The following is a 16,942-nucleotide window of genomic DNA, read 5'->3' as shown; positions in this document are numbered from 1 at the left end:
GGAAGATGAACAGTGGGTAGGTAAAAGCCATATAAACACTAAAATGTGCTGCAAAAACAGGTATTGTAATGGAAACCTGTTTGTGATAACCTGTTCTGTCAAGAGGTGTAAAAATATGCTACTAGGACAATAACAAGGAGTACATGCTGAACTGCATGCTTATCTTCCTGCAGCTTCCTGCTGATATAATAGCTCTGAGAAATCTTCCATGAACTGCCGACCTGGAATTAACATGGAAACAGGGAGATAAGGACAAAAAGAAAACAACCTGCCTGTTTATGACAGAAAAATGCACACATGAACGCATACCATGATGAATGACGGGAATGGTTATGTTTGCATTAAATCATACATTATTATTTTCTCCTTCGATGTGATCTTTGAAACATGGAAATCAACTCCTCCTGAAGCTATAAGGGTATTTACAGATGGGAAAGATATTAAACTCTCATTGTTTGCCACGGCAATATCTATGTTGTTCCAAAACATCTCGTCATACCAGACACATTTGCATGTTGGGCTGTTGAAAATTATAACAATGCTTTTGTCATAAGCTTTCAGCAGGGTGTTGACATGGAAAACATGCTTTATTTTGCTTACTTAAGTAGCTCTGGATGTTGTTTATTAGTCATAGCAGTGCAGGATCTTTGAATTGTGTAACATTAGGGGTACGTTTTATCAGTCATGCCAGCTGAACTAATTTAAGCTTGTGTAAACGATCGCAGCTTTGACATTAGATACAGCTGCTCAACCTTGGTGATAATGTCTCTGATGTGCCTCATTTCAGAGGCACGTAGCTCTTTCTGCTATATTTATGTGACAGCCTAGGGGTGTGTACTCAGACTGCCTTATGATAGGACAGAGGTGAGCAAAGAGATGTTCTTCTTCCATTTGCGTGTTTCGCATGTGTAATTTGAGAAGCTGGTCCAAATATCTGATATGCATGGCATAAGCTAAAGTCATGAAATGCCACTCACACATTTTTGTCTCTGAGCTGTCATGGGTTTAGAAATTTGGAAAATAGTGACACCAAGTGACCAAAAATTCAATGCACATCCCTTTTTATTTAATTTTAAATTAAAGTGTCTCATTAATCTCATCTTTGCTGCTGCTCCTAATCCTGAAGTTTATATAAAAACAATGAACAAATGTAGGGATTAAAATCTCTGTCGGAGACAGAACAGTTTGAGGGTTCCTTCTCCTCTATAATCCTTATTAACCCATGTAGACTCTAATAATCTAATTCATAATCTAGAAGATGCAAGAATTATGAAGAGTTCCTCATCACATATAAGGTGGCATCAGTAGACGTAGTTACAATTACTTAGTTACATTTATTGAGTAACTTTTTGAAAAAAAAAAAATGTGAGACATGTAATATAAGATATGATAAAGTATCACTACTGTTGCCTGCGTAAAATTTCTGGCTACTCCATCCACTGTAACTTCTGTTAAAGATATATTGGAGGATGTTCTTTTTCCGGGTGGATCATCAAAATAAGTGGCCCTTCTAATTGTCAATCATTCTGGTGATATGCTTACGTGAGACCGTCCTACGTGCTCGTTCCCTTTTTTACTTACCGGTGGTGACTCTAACATAGTGGAAAAATTGCAAATCTTCTTTTGAAAAGTAAGATTAAATGAGCGATGCAAACAGCAACTTTTAAACAGAGCCTGCATGAGGAGAAATGGGCTCATGCATGCACTCGCACTTGTTCGATAGGCGAGTAGCGGATACAGGGTCGTTTTTTTTAATGCAAATGCATTATACCTTTAATAAAAACAAGCCTTTTTTTTAAATAAATATGTACCACTGAGAGACTTTCTTATTATTTGGAGGTTGAGTGAAAATACAGTAAACAATATACTGTAATTTAACCTATTCTACATACTCTGAGTATGTAGAATAGGTTAAAGTTTTCTCACTCAAAAAATGTCATTTGAATAGTGTTCATTCTACCAATTTTTTATTGTGTAATTGCTGCATGTGCTTATTTTTTATTGTTTTCTTTGAGACACTGGAATTTGCATATAATTTAGTATTTTGTTCCATTTCATCATTTTGGAAAATATTGAATCAGTTTTTATGATCATGCACGAGAAGTAGGTCAGTTCTCAGTGCTAAAGTAGCCTTTCTACCAAATACTTTTTTTACTCTTACTTGTGTAATTTTTTTTTAAATTTCTTTAATTTCACACTTTTCCTGAGATAAATATGAGGCTATGCTACTCTTACAACTTGTGTGCGTACTCTGCCCACTGTTGAGTATCTGAGATCATCTATATCTCATGATCACGTATTGTAGTTGAAAGGACCACTAAATTGTGACTTTAAATGATGATAGAATACACCAGTGTGTTCATTAATGGATGCAAAGCTCCAACCTGTCTAAAAATCTTCTGCACTCACCACAAAAACACTAAGATACTCTAATCTATGAAGAATCTGAAGATGCTAACAGAACCAAATCATTTGCAAAGACACATTTCAATCTCTAGGCTAACCCAAATCCATTGACATCCAATTCTAACACACAAAACCACCATTTAGTCTGAACATGACGCCCTCAACAGCTCAGACATTTTAAAGTTCTGTTTCATTGTTGTGCAGCCAGGACTATAAGCGCATTGCCTTTCTTGATTCTGGCATCAGTTGATCATCCTGAGCCTCCTTCCCAGGTGCCTGGAGTAAACATTCCCAAAGTGGCTGAGATGTGTGATCCCTCCATAGCTGGTAACAACAGTGCGTTCCAGAAATGTCACTCGTGGAAACACGTAAATTTTTTATATACACGGACTCTGAACCTTACAAAAGGATTATTAAAAACCCAGTTTTTTAAAGAAAAAAAATAAAACAATGCACCAAAGTTTACAATCTAAAAGGTCTAGTACTATAAAAATGATCCTATTCTCCATCATAAATCATTTTAAAAGTGTTTGGAAACTACCCAGCATGCAATGCAGCTTTTTATTACTGTAAATGATATAAAAGTGAAGCCTTTTGAACCTGAGTGTACAGAGTCTGTATGCAAGCCCCATCAACCACACAGCAGAGATAACCAATCCCATTTAGTTACATAACAGTTATATTTCAAGGCCCATGACCTGCTTTGGCTTCCTGCAGAGCTCCCTGCTGCCATAAAGTGAGGCGTCACATTTCGCTGACAGTCATATGACTCTGAGCTATTTGTGGATAGATAGTTTGGCCTCAAGTGAATCAGTCTCTCAACAGTCTCTATATTGTTTGGTTAAAATGTGTTTGCTGGTTTCAGTCATGCAGAGAAGTGATTAAACTACTGGCGCTTCGAAGATACTGGAGCATTTTTGAATGCATCTGACCAGATTCTCCGTTTGATTTTGCTACAGCTGTAAAAGAGATGCAGACTCCAATCAAGCTTCTTTTCCTGCTCCAAAATTTCCATTTACATGTGTGTTGTTTTTGTCATCAGTTCACAGATAGAGTTAGCACACCTTTCCCTGTTCCCGATCCATTTTCAGTAATATCTAAAATATATTGAAAATAATCAAAGGTAAAAAAAAAAAAAAGACCACCTAATTAAATATAGAAAAAAATATTAACTTAAAGCATTACAAAAAAATAAAAAATAAATCCCAGCACCTACAGTATTCCAATGAATCAATTTTTACATGTTTACTATAAATATTTTGTTTTGGGTGTTTGATATCACCATTAAGGAGATATCACTGTAAAAAGATATTTTGCAGTGAGCCAGAAAAAAACAAAACTTTTCCACAAAGGCCTCTATGCAAAGGGTGGTACTTTTAATACTTTTATCTGCCACCAGAGGGCAGAAGTATAAAACAAAGCAGCTTTTTTTTTTTTTTTTCCTAAGTTTGTAGTGGTAAAGGTTTAAGAATTGATTCCTCTTCTGTAAACCTCTGCAGGGTTGTTTTCAACAAAACGCTCTGGAAAAAGTGCTGCTTATCATTGAAGTAGTCCTACTATATTTAGCCATCCTTTTTCATGACATCTGCCGTCTCGCCTGTTCAGAAGTGTAGAGAAGTAAACAAAGCTAAACCATGCCAGTTCAGCATGACGTTGACGCACAGCTAATGAGGCAGAACAAGTGAGAACACCTGGTCTGGGTTGAGCCTGACAATGAACAACGTCAACAAGAGGAATACCTGACTGATGGGAAATCCACGAGAAATGTATGAGCCGTTCTTTTGACGTTTCTGTTCAAACACTTCAGGAAACAAAATCTATTAAACAAGTAAAGGAAATCAAAAACTGAGCCAAAATGCCAAGCAAATTAGAAATCATGCTTAAAACTAATGTTTGTATTTTCAGTGTCGATTCTTTTAACTTAATGTCATCTCCTAGATCGTTTTTAATCCTTTTAAAATGATGCAATCACAAAAGGCAGATTACCATAACTTAAATTCTAACATCTATTTTATATAAAAGTATAACTTGAGCAGGCAATGAACAATACAGTTAATGTGAAATAATCTTTAATAGATAAACAAATTTACACCAAGTAATACAAATCAAGTGGAAGCAAGCAAGTGTACCAATTATACACATTTAAAAACAGACTGCTTTATGATATGGCATTTGACAAATTGTTGGGGATCTGACCTACTTTCATTACATTTGTGCAACACATTGTAGATTGTCGCTTTCTGTCACACGGTGCTTTAAAAACCCAAAGTTTATCAAGTCAGGCACCTACAAAGCCAGCTTCCAAAGACCCCTGACCCAACTATACAGTTCATAAACACAAACAAAACAATAGTTCTCAGTTATCTGCCAGTAGGACTCAAGAGTCAGTCAACATTTACATGTTTTTTTTTCCTGCATTCTTTGTTTTAATATGTGCAAACCAGTGCTCAAACATGGAGATTATGGGAGATTAAAAAATGCTCTTGGGCCTCAACAGCACTTGGTCAGAAATTACACTTAAAAAAAAGCAACAAATTATTAAAAGTTTGAGAAGTTTCCTGCAGGTGCATGCTACAAATGATCACAGTGACAGTTTTCTGTATTATGCAGATATTCCCGCGCAGCTGCAGCTGAGCGGATGAGTCCATGTTACAGAGAAACCTGAGCGCAGTGAGGGGTCTGTGCTGCTTTTAAACTGATTCACAGTGCACCAGGAGCTCTCTATAAAACTGTCATCTTTTAGTCAGAGTGAACATGTATCTAAAAACCATTTCTAAAACCCAGAATTTTATAATGCTCAATTTGAAACTTTTGCAAGTGTGCTGCCATCTTGTGGTCTGAGAACAGTAGTGCACTGCTGCTCCTGGCCCGGTGATCCATCGCCTCATTATTAGCACAATTTCATATAGATTCCCAAGGCTATGAGACAGGAATGCATAACTGGGTGGGAAAAAAAAAAGGTTGGAGGTCAGAGCAGACGCCACATTAACCTACAGACTTGGAAGTGGTTCACCGACATGGTGACTGTCAGGGCATCATTTGGATCAGGGTGTGCATAGTACTCAATGATTCCTGATTTTACAAGATTAAAGATAACAATTGGAAAAAAAAAACAGTCATAAAAACAGGATAAGAAACTCAAGAGGAGTCTTGCCACTGACAGAAGTGTACTTGCTGATTCACGCAGGTGGCTCAATCAGTCCTGGAGGCTTCAGTAATGCTGCCAAACGAGTTAAACCCAAGGACGTTCCCAGAGAGTGAAGCAAGGGAGTGCCGAGTGTGTTGTGTAGGTCAGCCTCGTCATTGGTACAGCAGGTAGTTCTTGAGAGAGGCTGGCAGGGGGAGTCTGTGGATTTCGTTCAGCCGGTCTCTTCCTAACGCCACCCTCACCGAACGTCTACACAAGTCCATCAGCGAGAGAGGTTCAGCTAGAGGGAAACAGAAGAGGGAGGAGGGTGAGGAATGGGATCAGACTGAAGAGACACTTTTTAATAACTCTACCTGAGCAGAAGACTGCAGGTCTCCCGCATATTTAGATTTTATAATTCAAAGTATGACAGACCAACTGATGTACAGTAAGTTACTCATAAGTCGTGGCATCTAGCTTATCCAAAAACTATGAGTAACTTGTGCACAACTTATGCGTAACTTATCAAGAACTTATCTCCAATGCATATCAGCGTATTTGAGGTGTTCCAGACGACCGCTGAACATGTTTCTAACTTAAAGCTATTGTTTAATGGCTTATTGGCAGCGGTTTGGTATAAAAAGGGGTTCACAGGAGGAAGCTCTCCTTCAGACTTCATCCTCATCATAGGATGAGCGAAGTCGACTTTGATGGATCCTTTCACGCCCATGACAAATAAACTTCCTAGCAGACATGATGCTGAATCTGCGCCGACTGCAAACCCTCTTTTTCTATTTATTTATTCCTTTTTTTGGGTGGGCGGTAAACAGCAGCTAGGTTAATACCACAATCAAATAAATCTTTTTATGCAGGCTGGGCGCCTTCGGGTGCATTGCTGCCCTCCTCAGGACACTGACTTTTCGTGGGCATTACGCTGTTGTGCGTTATGGATAAGTTAGGCTGTCGGGCATACACTCTGGACTCATGAATACTCTGTATACTGCCAAAATAAAAATACATAGAAAGCTCAGCGTATGCCACTGTTTTAGGAGATTCTGGGACGTCAGGTATACGCTGGCAAAATCGTCAAAGTGTGACAGCGGCTTTAGATGCTTTTAGAGGGTAAATCTTTAATCCGCATTTAACAATTCCAACAGCTTTAAAAAAAAAAAGGTGAAATCATTGACTTAAAACAGGCAAACCCAAAGTAGGAAGAACCGCTTATACACATGTTCCACACAGAGTGTGGTCCTGCAGGGGTGGCGCCCACACAGGCAAATCATGCCAGAGTTTGGCACCAGTTGTCACAGTTATCGAGGAAGTAGGTAGATTTTCCAGCTACAAACTTTCTGTAGGATGTATCAGTCAAGCTGTCAGATGAAAGCCTTTCAAACAATTGTCCTGATGAGGAGGGGAAAAAAATAATCTAGCTGCAGCTAAGAGGGTGTGTGTTTATATCAGAGTTCAGGTCTGTGTTGGAGCTTTACTTCTACAACCCCAGCTATACATGAAAACATCCTCAATCTTAGAGCATGGGATCAGCTATGCTCAAAAGCCAAAAGAAATAGAAATGTTTGCTTGAAACAAGAAGCTGGCTTTTTGTGAATAAGAGATTATCTGTGGTGGTTTTCTTGCAGATTCAAAACTAGGTCAAGGGATCCGAGTCGAACATAAAAATCTAATGAGCACAAAGCACTTGGGACAGATGGCGAGTTCACAGTCTGAGGTTTCTGCACCAAAAGCTGGGCAGAAATGGGAGTAATCCACTTCTACGTGGAGTTCTTAACTCTCTGATATTGAGCTGTGTTCATTTGCAATGATAAACATCCAAACAGGAGGTTCCCCAAGACTGAATGACAAAGTAAAGCTCAGTCTGAGTGAGGAAACTCCTCTTCCATAAGGTCACATGTCCCTATAATGTGAAGAGGAAGACTCGCTGATCAGATAAATGATCCAACTAAAAATATCAAACTGATCGCAGATCATTTCTAAATATTAACCCATTTAGGCCGGGAAAGCATTACCGCATTTCTACCATTCAAGCCGGGGGTGCTGTTGCGTCATTCTACCATTGACGCCGGGAGAGCATATAAGTCAAGCAAGAAGAAAGAATTTTTTTTCAAGCAAACATGGAGGAGTTTGACAGAGAAGAGTTGTCGGAAGGCAGTGATTTTGAGGAGTGTGTCGGCTTTGATGACGGTATAGATGAAATGATGACTTTGAACGCGCTGAACCAATCGAACTACCACAGCAATGCACGGAGTGTTTTCAACCGCACACCTGGAGTGAAAGTTGATTTGCCTGCAGACGCCACACCGCTGCAGGCATTTGAGCATATTTTTAATGAAGAACTTTGGATGCATCTAGTTACCGAGACGAATAGGTACAGTGACCAAACAAACCAAACTCCAACAAGAGCAAAGATGGCAAAGTGGTCACCCGTGACTGTGACGGAGATGAAGACATTTATTGGGCTGTGTATGTAAACCTCTCTTCAGGACGCAGTTCCCCCAAAATATGTCCCGGGACAGATTTGTGGCCATCTGGAGGTAGGTTGTATGCAATTTATAACACAGACATATGCATTATTATGCATAATAATACTGTTAATAAGTAATCATCAGATAGTTATTTATGTAATGTTTGTTCTTTATTTTGAAAACGTTTTATATTGCACATTCTCAATGAAGACATGATCACATATGGAAAAAATAAAAGGTTGAATTTTTTTTTTTTTGATTACTGCTTTTCACATTTTTTTTTTGGAAGAATTTCAAAGATAAAATATATTTTGAGTTCTATCTGCTACAGAAGCTGAGATATCAATAATTAAGGCGTTGACACAGTTGCTGAATTTACAGAAAAACTTCAGGTTTTAGGGGTATTTTTTAAAATCGGCCATAGGTTTTTAAGGTGTTTTTTCCAGGCGTTTTAGGCCTAAATGGGTTAAATCATGCAGGTGCTACAAAAATAATTCTGCTGCTCTCTATTTAAACCGGTTTGGATGTGAAAACAAGGCAGGAACTGTCAGACCTTTACAGCATCAATAAATTTTCTGATTATAAAACCCTTATACAAACACACAGTCGCTCATGGCAACAGGATATGTTGAAATGGTTTTATACTTACGATCCAGCCCGTTTATGTACCGGATTCGTATTTCACAGTGCCCCCACACGGCGCTCACTATGGGATGCAGCTTCTTTCCTTTGAGTCCTCTAAACGCCACTCCGAGGTAATGTCCATCCACGATGTAACCCAGTGTCCCCTCATCCATGTCCAGGACCACCAGGAGGGAGTCTGGTATTATGAAGGTGTCGTCTGGCTCCAGGAAGGCTGGGTAGGTTTTTCCTGGGAGATTCTTGCCGTCGTGGTACAGCTTACTTCTGCATAAGTCCCAGCCCCAGGATTCAGAGTTGCTCCCCACCAAAGCTGTGTAGCTCACCGAATGTAGCGGCGCGTCACTCGTCGCTACACCAACCACCGCGTGCGTGCCCCTCTGGCGCATGGCCCAGTTGATCTCCCAGACATGCAGACCCCTGGTGTAGCCCACACGTCCCCTGATGGCGTCTGTGCTCTGCGCCACAGGGTGCCTGTGAAACACCAGCTTGTTGTCGTCCTTTACAAAAACGTTTAAGGAGCGGTCATCGTTGTTCCACGAATGCTGGATCTGGGTATCAAGGCTGGCGGGCGGCATGTCCAGCAGAAGGTCTAGCCGAGACGGCTTTGTGTGACTCAAGGCCTGTAGCTCCAATGTTAGCGGACTGAAAGCCGGGTCCCGCATGTCAATAGTTTTAATGCCACCTGGGACTTTCTGCCCCATACTCCAGGTGGGTATAGCGCCTCCTTGTTGCCCACCTCTTTCTCCTCCCCCCGCCTCAGAGATTAATGGGGGGAGTAGTCAGCCTCAGACCCTCCTCTCTGTTGTGCTGCTTCAGCCTGATAAGCCGCTGTGTTGTGCTACTTCTGATGCAAACCAAGAAGCTGAGGCGACAGAGGCCAGGCTGGACAAATGAGAGGTAAAAAAACACACACAAAAAAAAAAAGTCAGTAAGTGAATTCTTCTGTAGACCTGATGTAAACAAACAGAATTATGAGGCTTTATTTTTTTTTTTATTTAAAGATAGAAACTATTCAGAAGTAATTGCACACAACATTCAAAGTAATTTTTAATCCTCACGTTTAGTAATGTTATATTCTTAATTATTCAAACTACAGTCTCATACTACTCCTTTGGTTATAGACATTTAAAGGAGCTTGCATTTCCCTATGAATTGTTCTTTAAAAAAAAAAATCTTACACTTTAGCTCATTTTGTTGATGAACTTAAACTGATGTTTGAAAACCTAAAGCTCATGGTATACTTTAGGAGTGTCAAGATACAACTTTGTTTCCAAATACGACAGATGTTGCATTGAGAAATGGACTATACTGATATTGACCTGATATGATGTTAGCATGAATCATCAGCTTCCATTACCGCCCCTCCCTTCAGTTATCCCTCTCTGCACCACCCCTCCTGTAAACACAGGTTCACTAAGCTGCTGCTAGCATAAGCATGAAGATGGAGAGAGCTATGATTTTTTTTTGTAAAACTACATTTCAGTACCTCATAAGCGTCCTCATAGAAACATGCTGTTAGGGCACATTAAGAAGAGATGAGTTTTATATTCTCTAGTTTTGGTAAACATTAGCAGTTTAGCTCTTTGTGAAATAAACATAATTTGAGAAGGAAAATAAGATCATTATATCGTGTCCCACTACACCTCCTGACATGCAGGCTGTTCTGGGGCTCATAAATTCAGAAGTTAAGGTTTTCATTAAACCAACTTTTAAGAGGCTCTAACTTGTATGCATTTATTTGTAATACTGTTTGGTTGTTTAAAAAGCTGCAGAATTGCTCCTTGTGTTCAATGGAGGATGAAACCTTCAGTTGCTTATAAATATTACAACTTTTGTGCTGAGGTGTTTTTGTGGAGAGGTCTCCAATTAGCCAGTCTGTTATCACTTTAAGCTTCATGCAGCCCCCTTTTTTATGTTTCTGTTGAATTGCAATCTAATTAGCAAAATAAACTAAATGTATATACATTAATTTCACAGGCAGGGGGGAACAGTTGGTGTGGAGCCACTTCATGAAGGGTTTAACAGCCGTTGGATGCAGCATCTGTGGTGTTAAAGTTAGTCAGGGCTCCAGGTTCAGAAATGCAAAAAACACCACAGATTTAATGTGATAACCAAATCAGTTTTTCGTTGACACTGCTCAAATTAAAGTTGCTCATTTCTATTCTAGAGCTCTGTTTCTTTATCTTGAATCGTATTTTTTGTAATTATGAGAATTTTAATTAGCCTATAGTTGCACAGTGCACATCCTGTGTTATGCCCTTGTTCTATTTTTTAAATACTCAGGCTGATATAGAGTATAATTTTTGTTTTAAAAGGTTGGTGACACCAGGTTTAATCTACAGTAGCTTAACAGTATGAAGGCAGTTCATCCTGAGACATCAGAAGACCACCCACACATAGAGAGACTGGACTCAAGGTTTTAGAGTTATAATCTGAATAGCTTAGCATTAACATAAAAACATCCCTACTGTTGATAAATCAAAGTCTATTCAGCATATGATCCAAAATGCTGTGAATAAAATATTTAGAAAAAATCTAAATGTCATAGATCAGATGATAACTGCTTGTGATATGAAACCTCTCTAGTTTGTTTTTATATTTTCGGTGACAATCGCATCACCTTAAGTCACCTAAATAAAACGAAAACTAATACTCCATGCTGAATATCTAGTTACATTAATGGAGCAGTGGGTGTGTGAATTAATAAAGGGTTGCCAATGAGCCCTCATTTGTCCTACAGAAACAGCCCAACTGTATTCTTTTCCATTAGTAGCCCAACTATTAGGGTCATCATAACACTGAATCAGTTTCCATTCCTGGGTACCAGGATCATTAATGGCAAGTCAGCTCCACAGAGAGTTATGGGAGAACATAAGGGATAAATACAGGAGATGGAAGGAAGATATAAACCATTATCTAATGGAGAGAAATTAGCAAGAGGATATGCGAGCGTAAGCTATGTAATGCAAGTTTATTATTGTGATTCTATAAACATTAACCCAAAACATACAATAATTTACCAGTTGAAGTTATTACTTTTGAAATCACTGGCGACCCGCCCCCATCAGTACAACTCAGGGTGGTTGGAAGCACAAACAAAGAGGTATTAAGAGTAGTCCCAGTATGAATAGGAAACCTTACACATATCAACTGAATGTGGGAAACAACAGAGGATCTGCAGGGCTGCAAGTCTCCTAGAAAGGAACTTTGTTCTCATGTGATTCTTAGAAAGAGGGAAACACATTGGGATAACTGTAATCCAAGAAATTTTTGTCTCAAACCCAGAAAATGTGTGCGTGCTACAGCACAGGGTTAACAAACATCTGTGGAAGGTGAATCATCCTCATGAAGGATTAATAACGCACAACTTTTCAGTTTCTTCCAATAACTTGTGCTGTTTGGCATTGTTTCTCCTTTTATCAGCTCAACACACCATGGAGCCAAGCCTGAGGAACAAGATCAACAAGTTTCTGTTACCAAACAGCTAAACGTCTGTTGGACTGAGATTGACTATAATAGACTGAATTACGAACCAAATAGATGTAGCCGTTTAAACTTTAAACAATAGTCTTCCTGCTGACGTAAAAACAACCTTTACACACGCACACAAAAAAAGCAAGAGACTAAAGCTAAATAGCTAAATATTGTGAATAACGAGCTCCTATGGACGACTGAATTTCTTTTAAAGTAGTTTTATCCAGAAGGTAAACCCCAAAGTTTACACATTGGAGGAGGCATTACAATATTTGATGGATAATTGATGAGTCAGGATTTATAGACAGATGTGAAATCCTGTTCAAACTGTTTCTTAATTTGTAGCCTATTGAAATGTTACTTTGATTCTTCATGTAATCATACACAGGACATAAGAGAAAATATCCTAATGATTTCCCCTTTCTTTTGATAATTTAGGAATTTGCAAGGTAACAGTATTGTGTTTAAAAGCTGGTAGAATAGCAATAGCATTTTCAAATCGCAGAGGTACCCATTTAGTCACATTGCCTTTGAGGGGGAAAAACACCGATTTTTTTCCCCACATGACGATCTCAAATTGTGTCCCCGAGGTTACCTGCGTGTGCAGAAGAAAAGTGAGATGTGGCAGAAGTCAGTCTATGGGTGGATTTTAAAACTGTTAAGCAGTGGAGGTAGCCAGACGATACAGCAGACGATGCAGAAGAGGAGACAGAGAGCTGAACTATTAATTACAGCTTTTAGGCCCCGTCCACACGAAGACGAACCCTGGCCTAAACGCACAAATTTTTCACCAAACCAGCCTCTCATCCACACGAAGCCGGCGTTTCGGGGGTCTGTAAACGATCTTTTTTTTATTCAGCCTTCAGAGTGGGAGGATTTCGAAACGCCGTTTTCGCGTTTCCATCTTTACGTTCTAACCGCATATTTTTTTTTACAAGCATGCGTCATAGCGTCGCCTCTAAACACGCATGCGCGACCAGTATCACAACAACAATGGCGCCGTTGCTGCTAATGCTACTCACCCTGCTGTCGGGCTTACAACAGAATCTTCTTCTTCTGGAATATCTCCAGGAAGAACAGAGCAATATCGACGACATAGTTCAGCACCTGAATTTGACTTAACCACGAAAATGGACCCGCAGGGCAACCATGTATAAATATTAGTGCACATGCCCAACATTACGTCGCTTATTTTTGCTTTGGCACCACAGCGCCACTTACAGGCCTGGCATACATTTTGCAGCGTTTTTCATGCATTCGTGTGGACGCTCACATTTATTTTACGTCTCCGTCTTTACGGCAAACGTTTTGGAAAATATCAGCGTTTCGTGTTCGTTTTGACTTCGTGTGGACGGGGCCTTAGAGGAGTGATGGTATCTCAGAGTAGAAATGTGTGGGTGCAGCATCACAGTAAACTGTCCTGTTACAGTAGGACCCATCCAATTTCTTTTGCATTGTTGCATCCACCCAAATACTTATAACTTCCAAAATTTTATTGTCCCTCTGCTGTAAACATCCGCCTATGCTGTCCTCCATGTTTAACACATACAAACGACATAGTTTTCAGACATACAGTGTGAGCAGGTAGATGGCATCAGAGGGTCGGGCCACACAGCGTGAGAACATACATCGTAAGCTTTGAACTCACACCGTATGAAGAAACCGAATGGTTTCGGCATACAGTGTGAGCAGTAGCTGCGTGCAACGATGGAAGATATCACACAGTGTATGCCCAGCTGAAAGCTCCTCTGCGATGGACTCTAGACAAGCAAGCTTTAAAGGTCATGAAAAAACTGGTACATCTACATGCTTGTGGTTTGTGCATAAGAAAATCTAAATAAACTCGCAAAATTAGTTGAAAATAACCAGAATTGAGATCTTTCGGGAAATTGTTCATGCCTACAAGACATAAAGGTTAAAATGATAATATGTCAAAAATGTGTTTGATTTAAAAAAATACTAGAAGTGACACTTTGAAGATCCAGAGATTTCAACAACCAAAAAGGTAAATCCTGGTAAACTGTGCAACAAATCTTAGGATGCATTTCTTCCAGCAGAGGGAACCGACAGTATTCTGATAAAAATGAAAGTGAAATAAGAGGTGGTCATATGGGTTCATAAAAAATAAAACTAAAAAACCCACACCTCTTCCCAAACAGATTGCCAAACCCCTGCAAATAACTGATTTTGCAAAGTTTTCTTCAGCTCTATCAAAACATAGCATGCCTAAATCACAAAGATGTCTGGATTATATATTTGTTTTAACTCAACAATGAAATCTGTGTAGTTATTGAACAAAACACCCATTGTATTTGTAAAAGAGTATTCTGGAGGGATTTCCATGCAGGTGCTTCTGCTGCCCTGTGGTCATTCTGTCTGACTGTACAGAGTATTTTGTAATGTCGAAACTGATGCTGCAGGGAAGGCCACTCTAATTAAATTGTAGACAAGAGTTCATTGAGCACCGCCTCTTCTTCTAATGCAAGTAAACAACCATTTAAATGGGTCATGTCTCCTTAGTAATTGGAAAACAGGAGAGAAGAAAAAGCCAGCAACGGGTGGGCTTCATTTGAATGTAAAGTATCTTCTTTTCACTGGCTGTCCAGCACTCAGAGATTGAAACATGTTAATTTGCAAAACCTTTGAGTCAGGATGGTCACCATTATTTCCCTTCCTAAAAACTAACCAGAGCAAATAAAAGCTCTTCCTTCTTTTAGAATTGTGATTCATTATGAATAACAAAAGTAAAGGTTGGCTTGTTTAATTTGCAGGCTAAAAGCAAGGCTTGTGTCGAGAGGGGTTCCTGGGCCCCTGCTTTGGTTCAGAGTCTATTACAATGCAGGAGGGCTTATTGAATTTGCTGAACCCCCCCACCAAAAAAAAGAAAAACACTTGTTTGCATGTAAGGCTTAATTCAGGCAGATTGTTCACCAGCACAAGTTTACCAGTCATCATTCTTTTATCAGTTGGCGATCAAAGCCCCTGCATGCTATTCAGCTTTCAAGTAATGTTTTGTCTACATAAGGATAAAGAAAGTTGTATGCATCTGATTTTGAGAATGTACCTCTCATCCTCCCCATCCGCTATGGAATAGATACTTTCATTTTCCAGTTCAACCTACTGTGGCAGATACAGACTACATTTGTATAGCCTATATTCTACATTAGGGTATGTTTATATCAATCCTTCAGTACAGCTTACATCAAAGACAAGATTGATTTCACTGATAAGTGAAATGCAGATTCAACCCCATGAGGGAGCCTGTTTTGCTTATTTGAGATTGTCTAATCTCTTCAACCTCCATAAAAAAGAAGAAAAAGTTACCTTTTATTTCTATGCGGCCTTTATTATTTTTCGCAGAACAGGTCCAGGTCAAGTCAGTGCTTAAGATAACGCTTATTATAACTGCTACTTAAGTCTACCTGGACATTTTATGTGTTTTTTTTTTTATACATAGTAACATTTAGATTTTGGTGTGTACGGTTTTTCTCTGCTTAGTTAAGCTTTTATTTACATCATGTTATTTCATGTTCGAACAAGCCTAGACGTTAGCCTCTAAAAACAAGGTAGCGGAAGCTAACTAATAGCATTCAGCTGTACCTGTTAAAGAAACCAAAACATTGTATTCTTAAACATTAGTTAAGGTACTCTGGGCTTGTTTTGTACGAACAGACAAGTAAAAGCTCATTCGTAGGCCTTCTACCATGCTAGCGCTTGTTAAAGCAGGCAAACCACCAAACAAGCACTAGCTGGTCAAGCTAACGGTCGATTAGCTTTGACTTAAAAAAACCGAACATGGACGACCTCTCTTTCGAGACCTCGCTCATTTCAGCGTTTCCATAAAACCGAATCGAACTGAGAGTTTGCAAAAATAAAATATAATTAAAAAAGATTGCGAAAAAACCTCTTGTGATTAGCAAACACGGCTACAGAACGTGGCCAATACAATCGAATGGCTACAGAGACAAACGCCGGATGATTAATTTATATACTTCTAAACAAAAAAATATATGGAAAGCACTTAACAGCATTAAGAGTATTTTCAGAAATAAAATATGTAGTTAGGGTGCGAAGAGAGGAACACAAACAGCAAAACAGAGGCTTCGTCAGTAGCTTACGTGAACACATAGAGAACCGACCTGGTTTAAAGTTGTCAGGCGGTGAAGCGTGGAGGAGAACCGCCGGGTCACGGTTCGGTCTGCGTCTATTTCATGGTAGTTTTTCTCGCTCTTTTACCTTCTGCCATTTGAGCCCCTGACGTGAAAAAGGTGAAATGGTGATGACTGCTGTGACATCGCTCGAATCACGTGGTAAAATGCTCCCAGCTGCACCAGCCGATTAGGACCTCCCCGTGACGATTTGCAGTACGGGAGCTGAAACGGCTCCTTCGCAGGCTTCCGTATCATGGCGTCAAATTCGCCGCCATATTGTGAGTGGAATTAATCAGTAACCCCCGCTTTCATATGATTATTTATCACTTAGAGGAATACCCTTTATTATTCATGAGCCTAGAAGGTTTAAGCAAAGTCAAATACATGAATGGGTTGATTGACTCATTTTAAAGTTTGTTTCTATTTTCAAATTAAATTTTAATCAGTTAAAAAACTACAAAACATTATTGTTTTTAATATAATTGCACATATTTTAAGTGCATGTGATACTTGGTATCGTGAAATGTTTAGCTTCCCATCCAGGAAGTCCATTTGTTTGTTTTTTAACTTTTTTTGGAATTACTATGACCTGGGTGACTGATAATCTTCACCAGCATATTTAGTTTCCTGTTTTTTTTTCCATTATTATATGTAATAGTTAA

At 39.2% G+C, this 16,942-nt stretch overlaps 1 protein-coding gene across 1 annotated transcript; it reads right to left on the bottom strand.

The window, feature by feature from the left end:
* Positions 1 to 4,458: 4,458 nt before the first annotated feature.
* On the bottom strand, positions 4,459 to 16,468 carry spsb1 (splA/ryanodine receptor domain and SOCS box containing 1). The gene is made up of 3 exons (XM_038305986.1): positions 16,269 to 16,468; positions 8,663 to 9,537; positions 4,459 to 5,834 (listed from the first exon to the last, which is right to left on the bottom strand). Exons 2-3 carry the CDS (start codon positions 9,354 to 9,356, stop codon positions 5,707 to 5,709), a joined length of 822 nt encoding a protein of 273 aa, XP_038161914.1. The 5' UTR covers positions 9,357 to 9,537; positions 16,269 to 16,468; the 3' UTR covers positions 4,459 to 5,706.
* Between the last annotated feature and the right edge of the window lie 474 nt (positions 16,469 to 16,942).

This window comes from Cyprinodon tularosa, unplaced genomic scaffold (assembly GCF_016077235.1).
Source record: "Cyprinodon tularosa strain WSP-4 unplaced genomic scaffold, ASM1607723v1 ctg57, whole genome shotgun sequence".
Classification (NCBI taxonomy): domain Eukaryota; kingdom Metazoa; phylum Chordata; class Actinopteri; order Cyprinodontiformes; family Cyprinodontidae; genus Cyprinodon; species Cyprinodon tularosa.
This window is presented reverse-complemented; position numbering and strand designations above follow the sequence as displayed.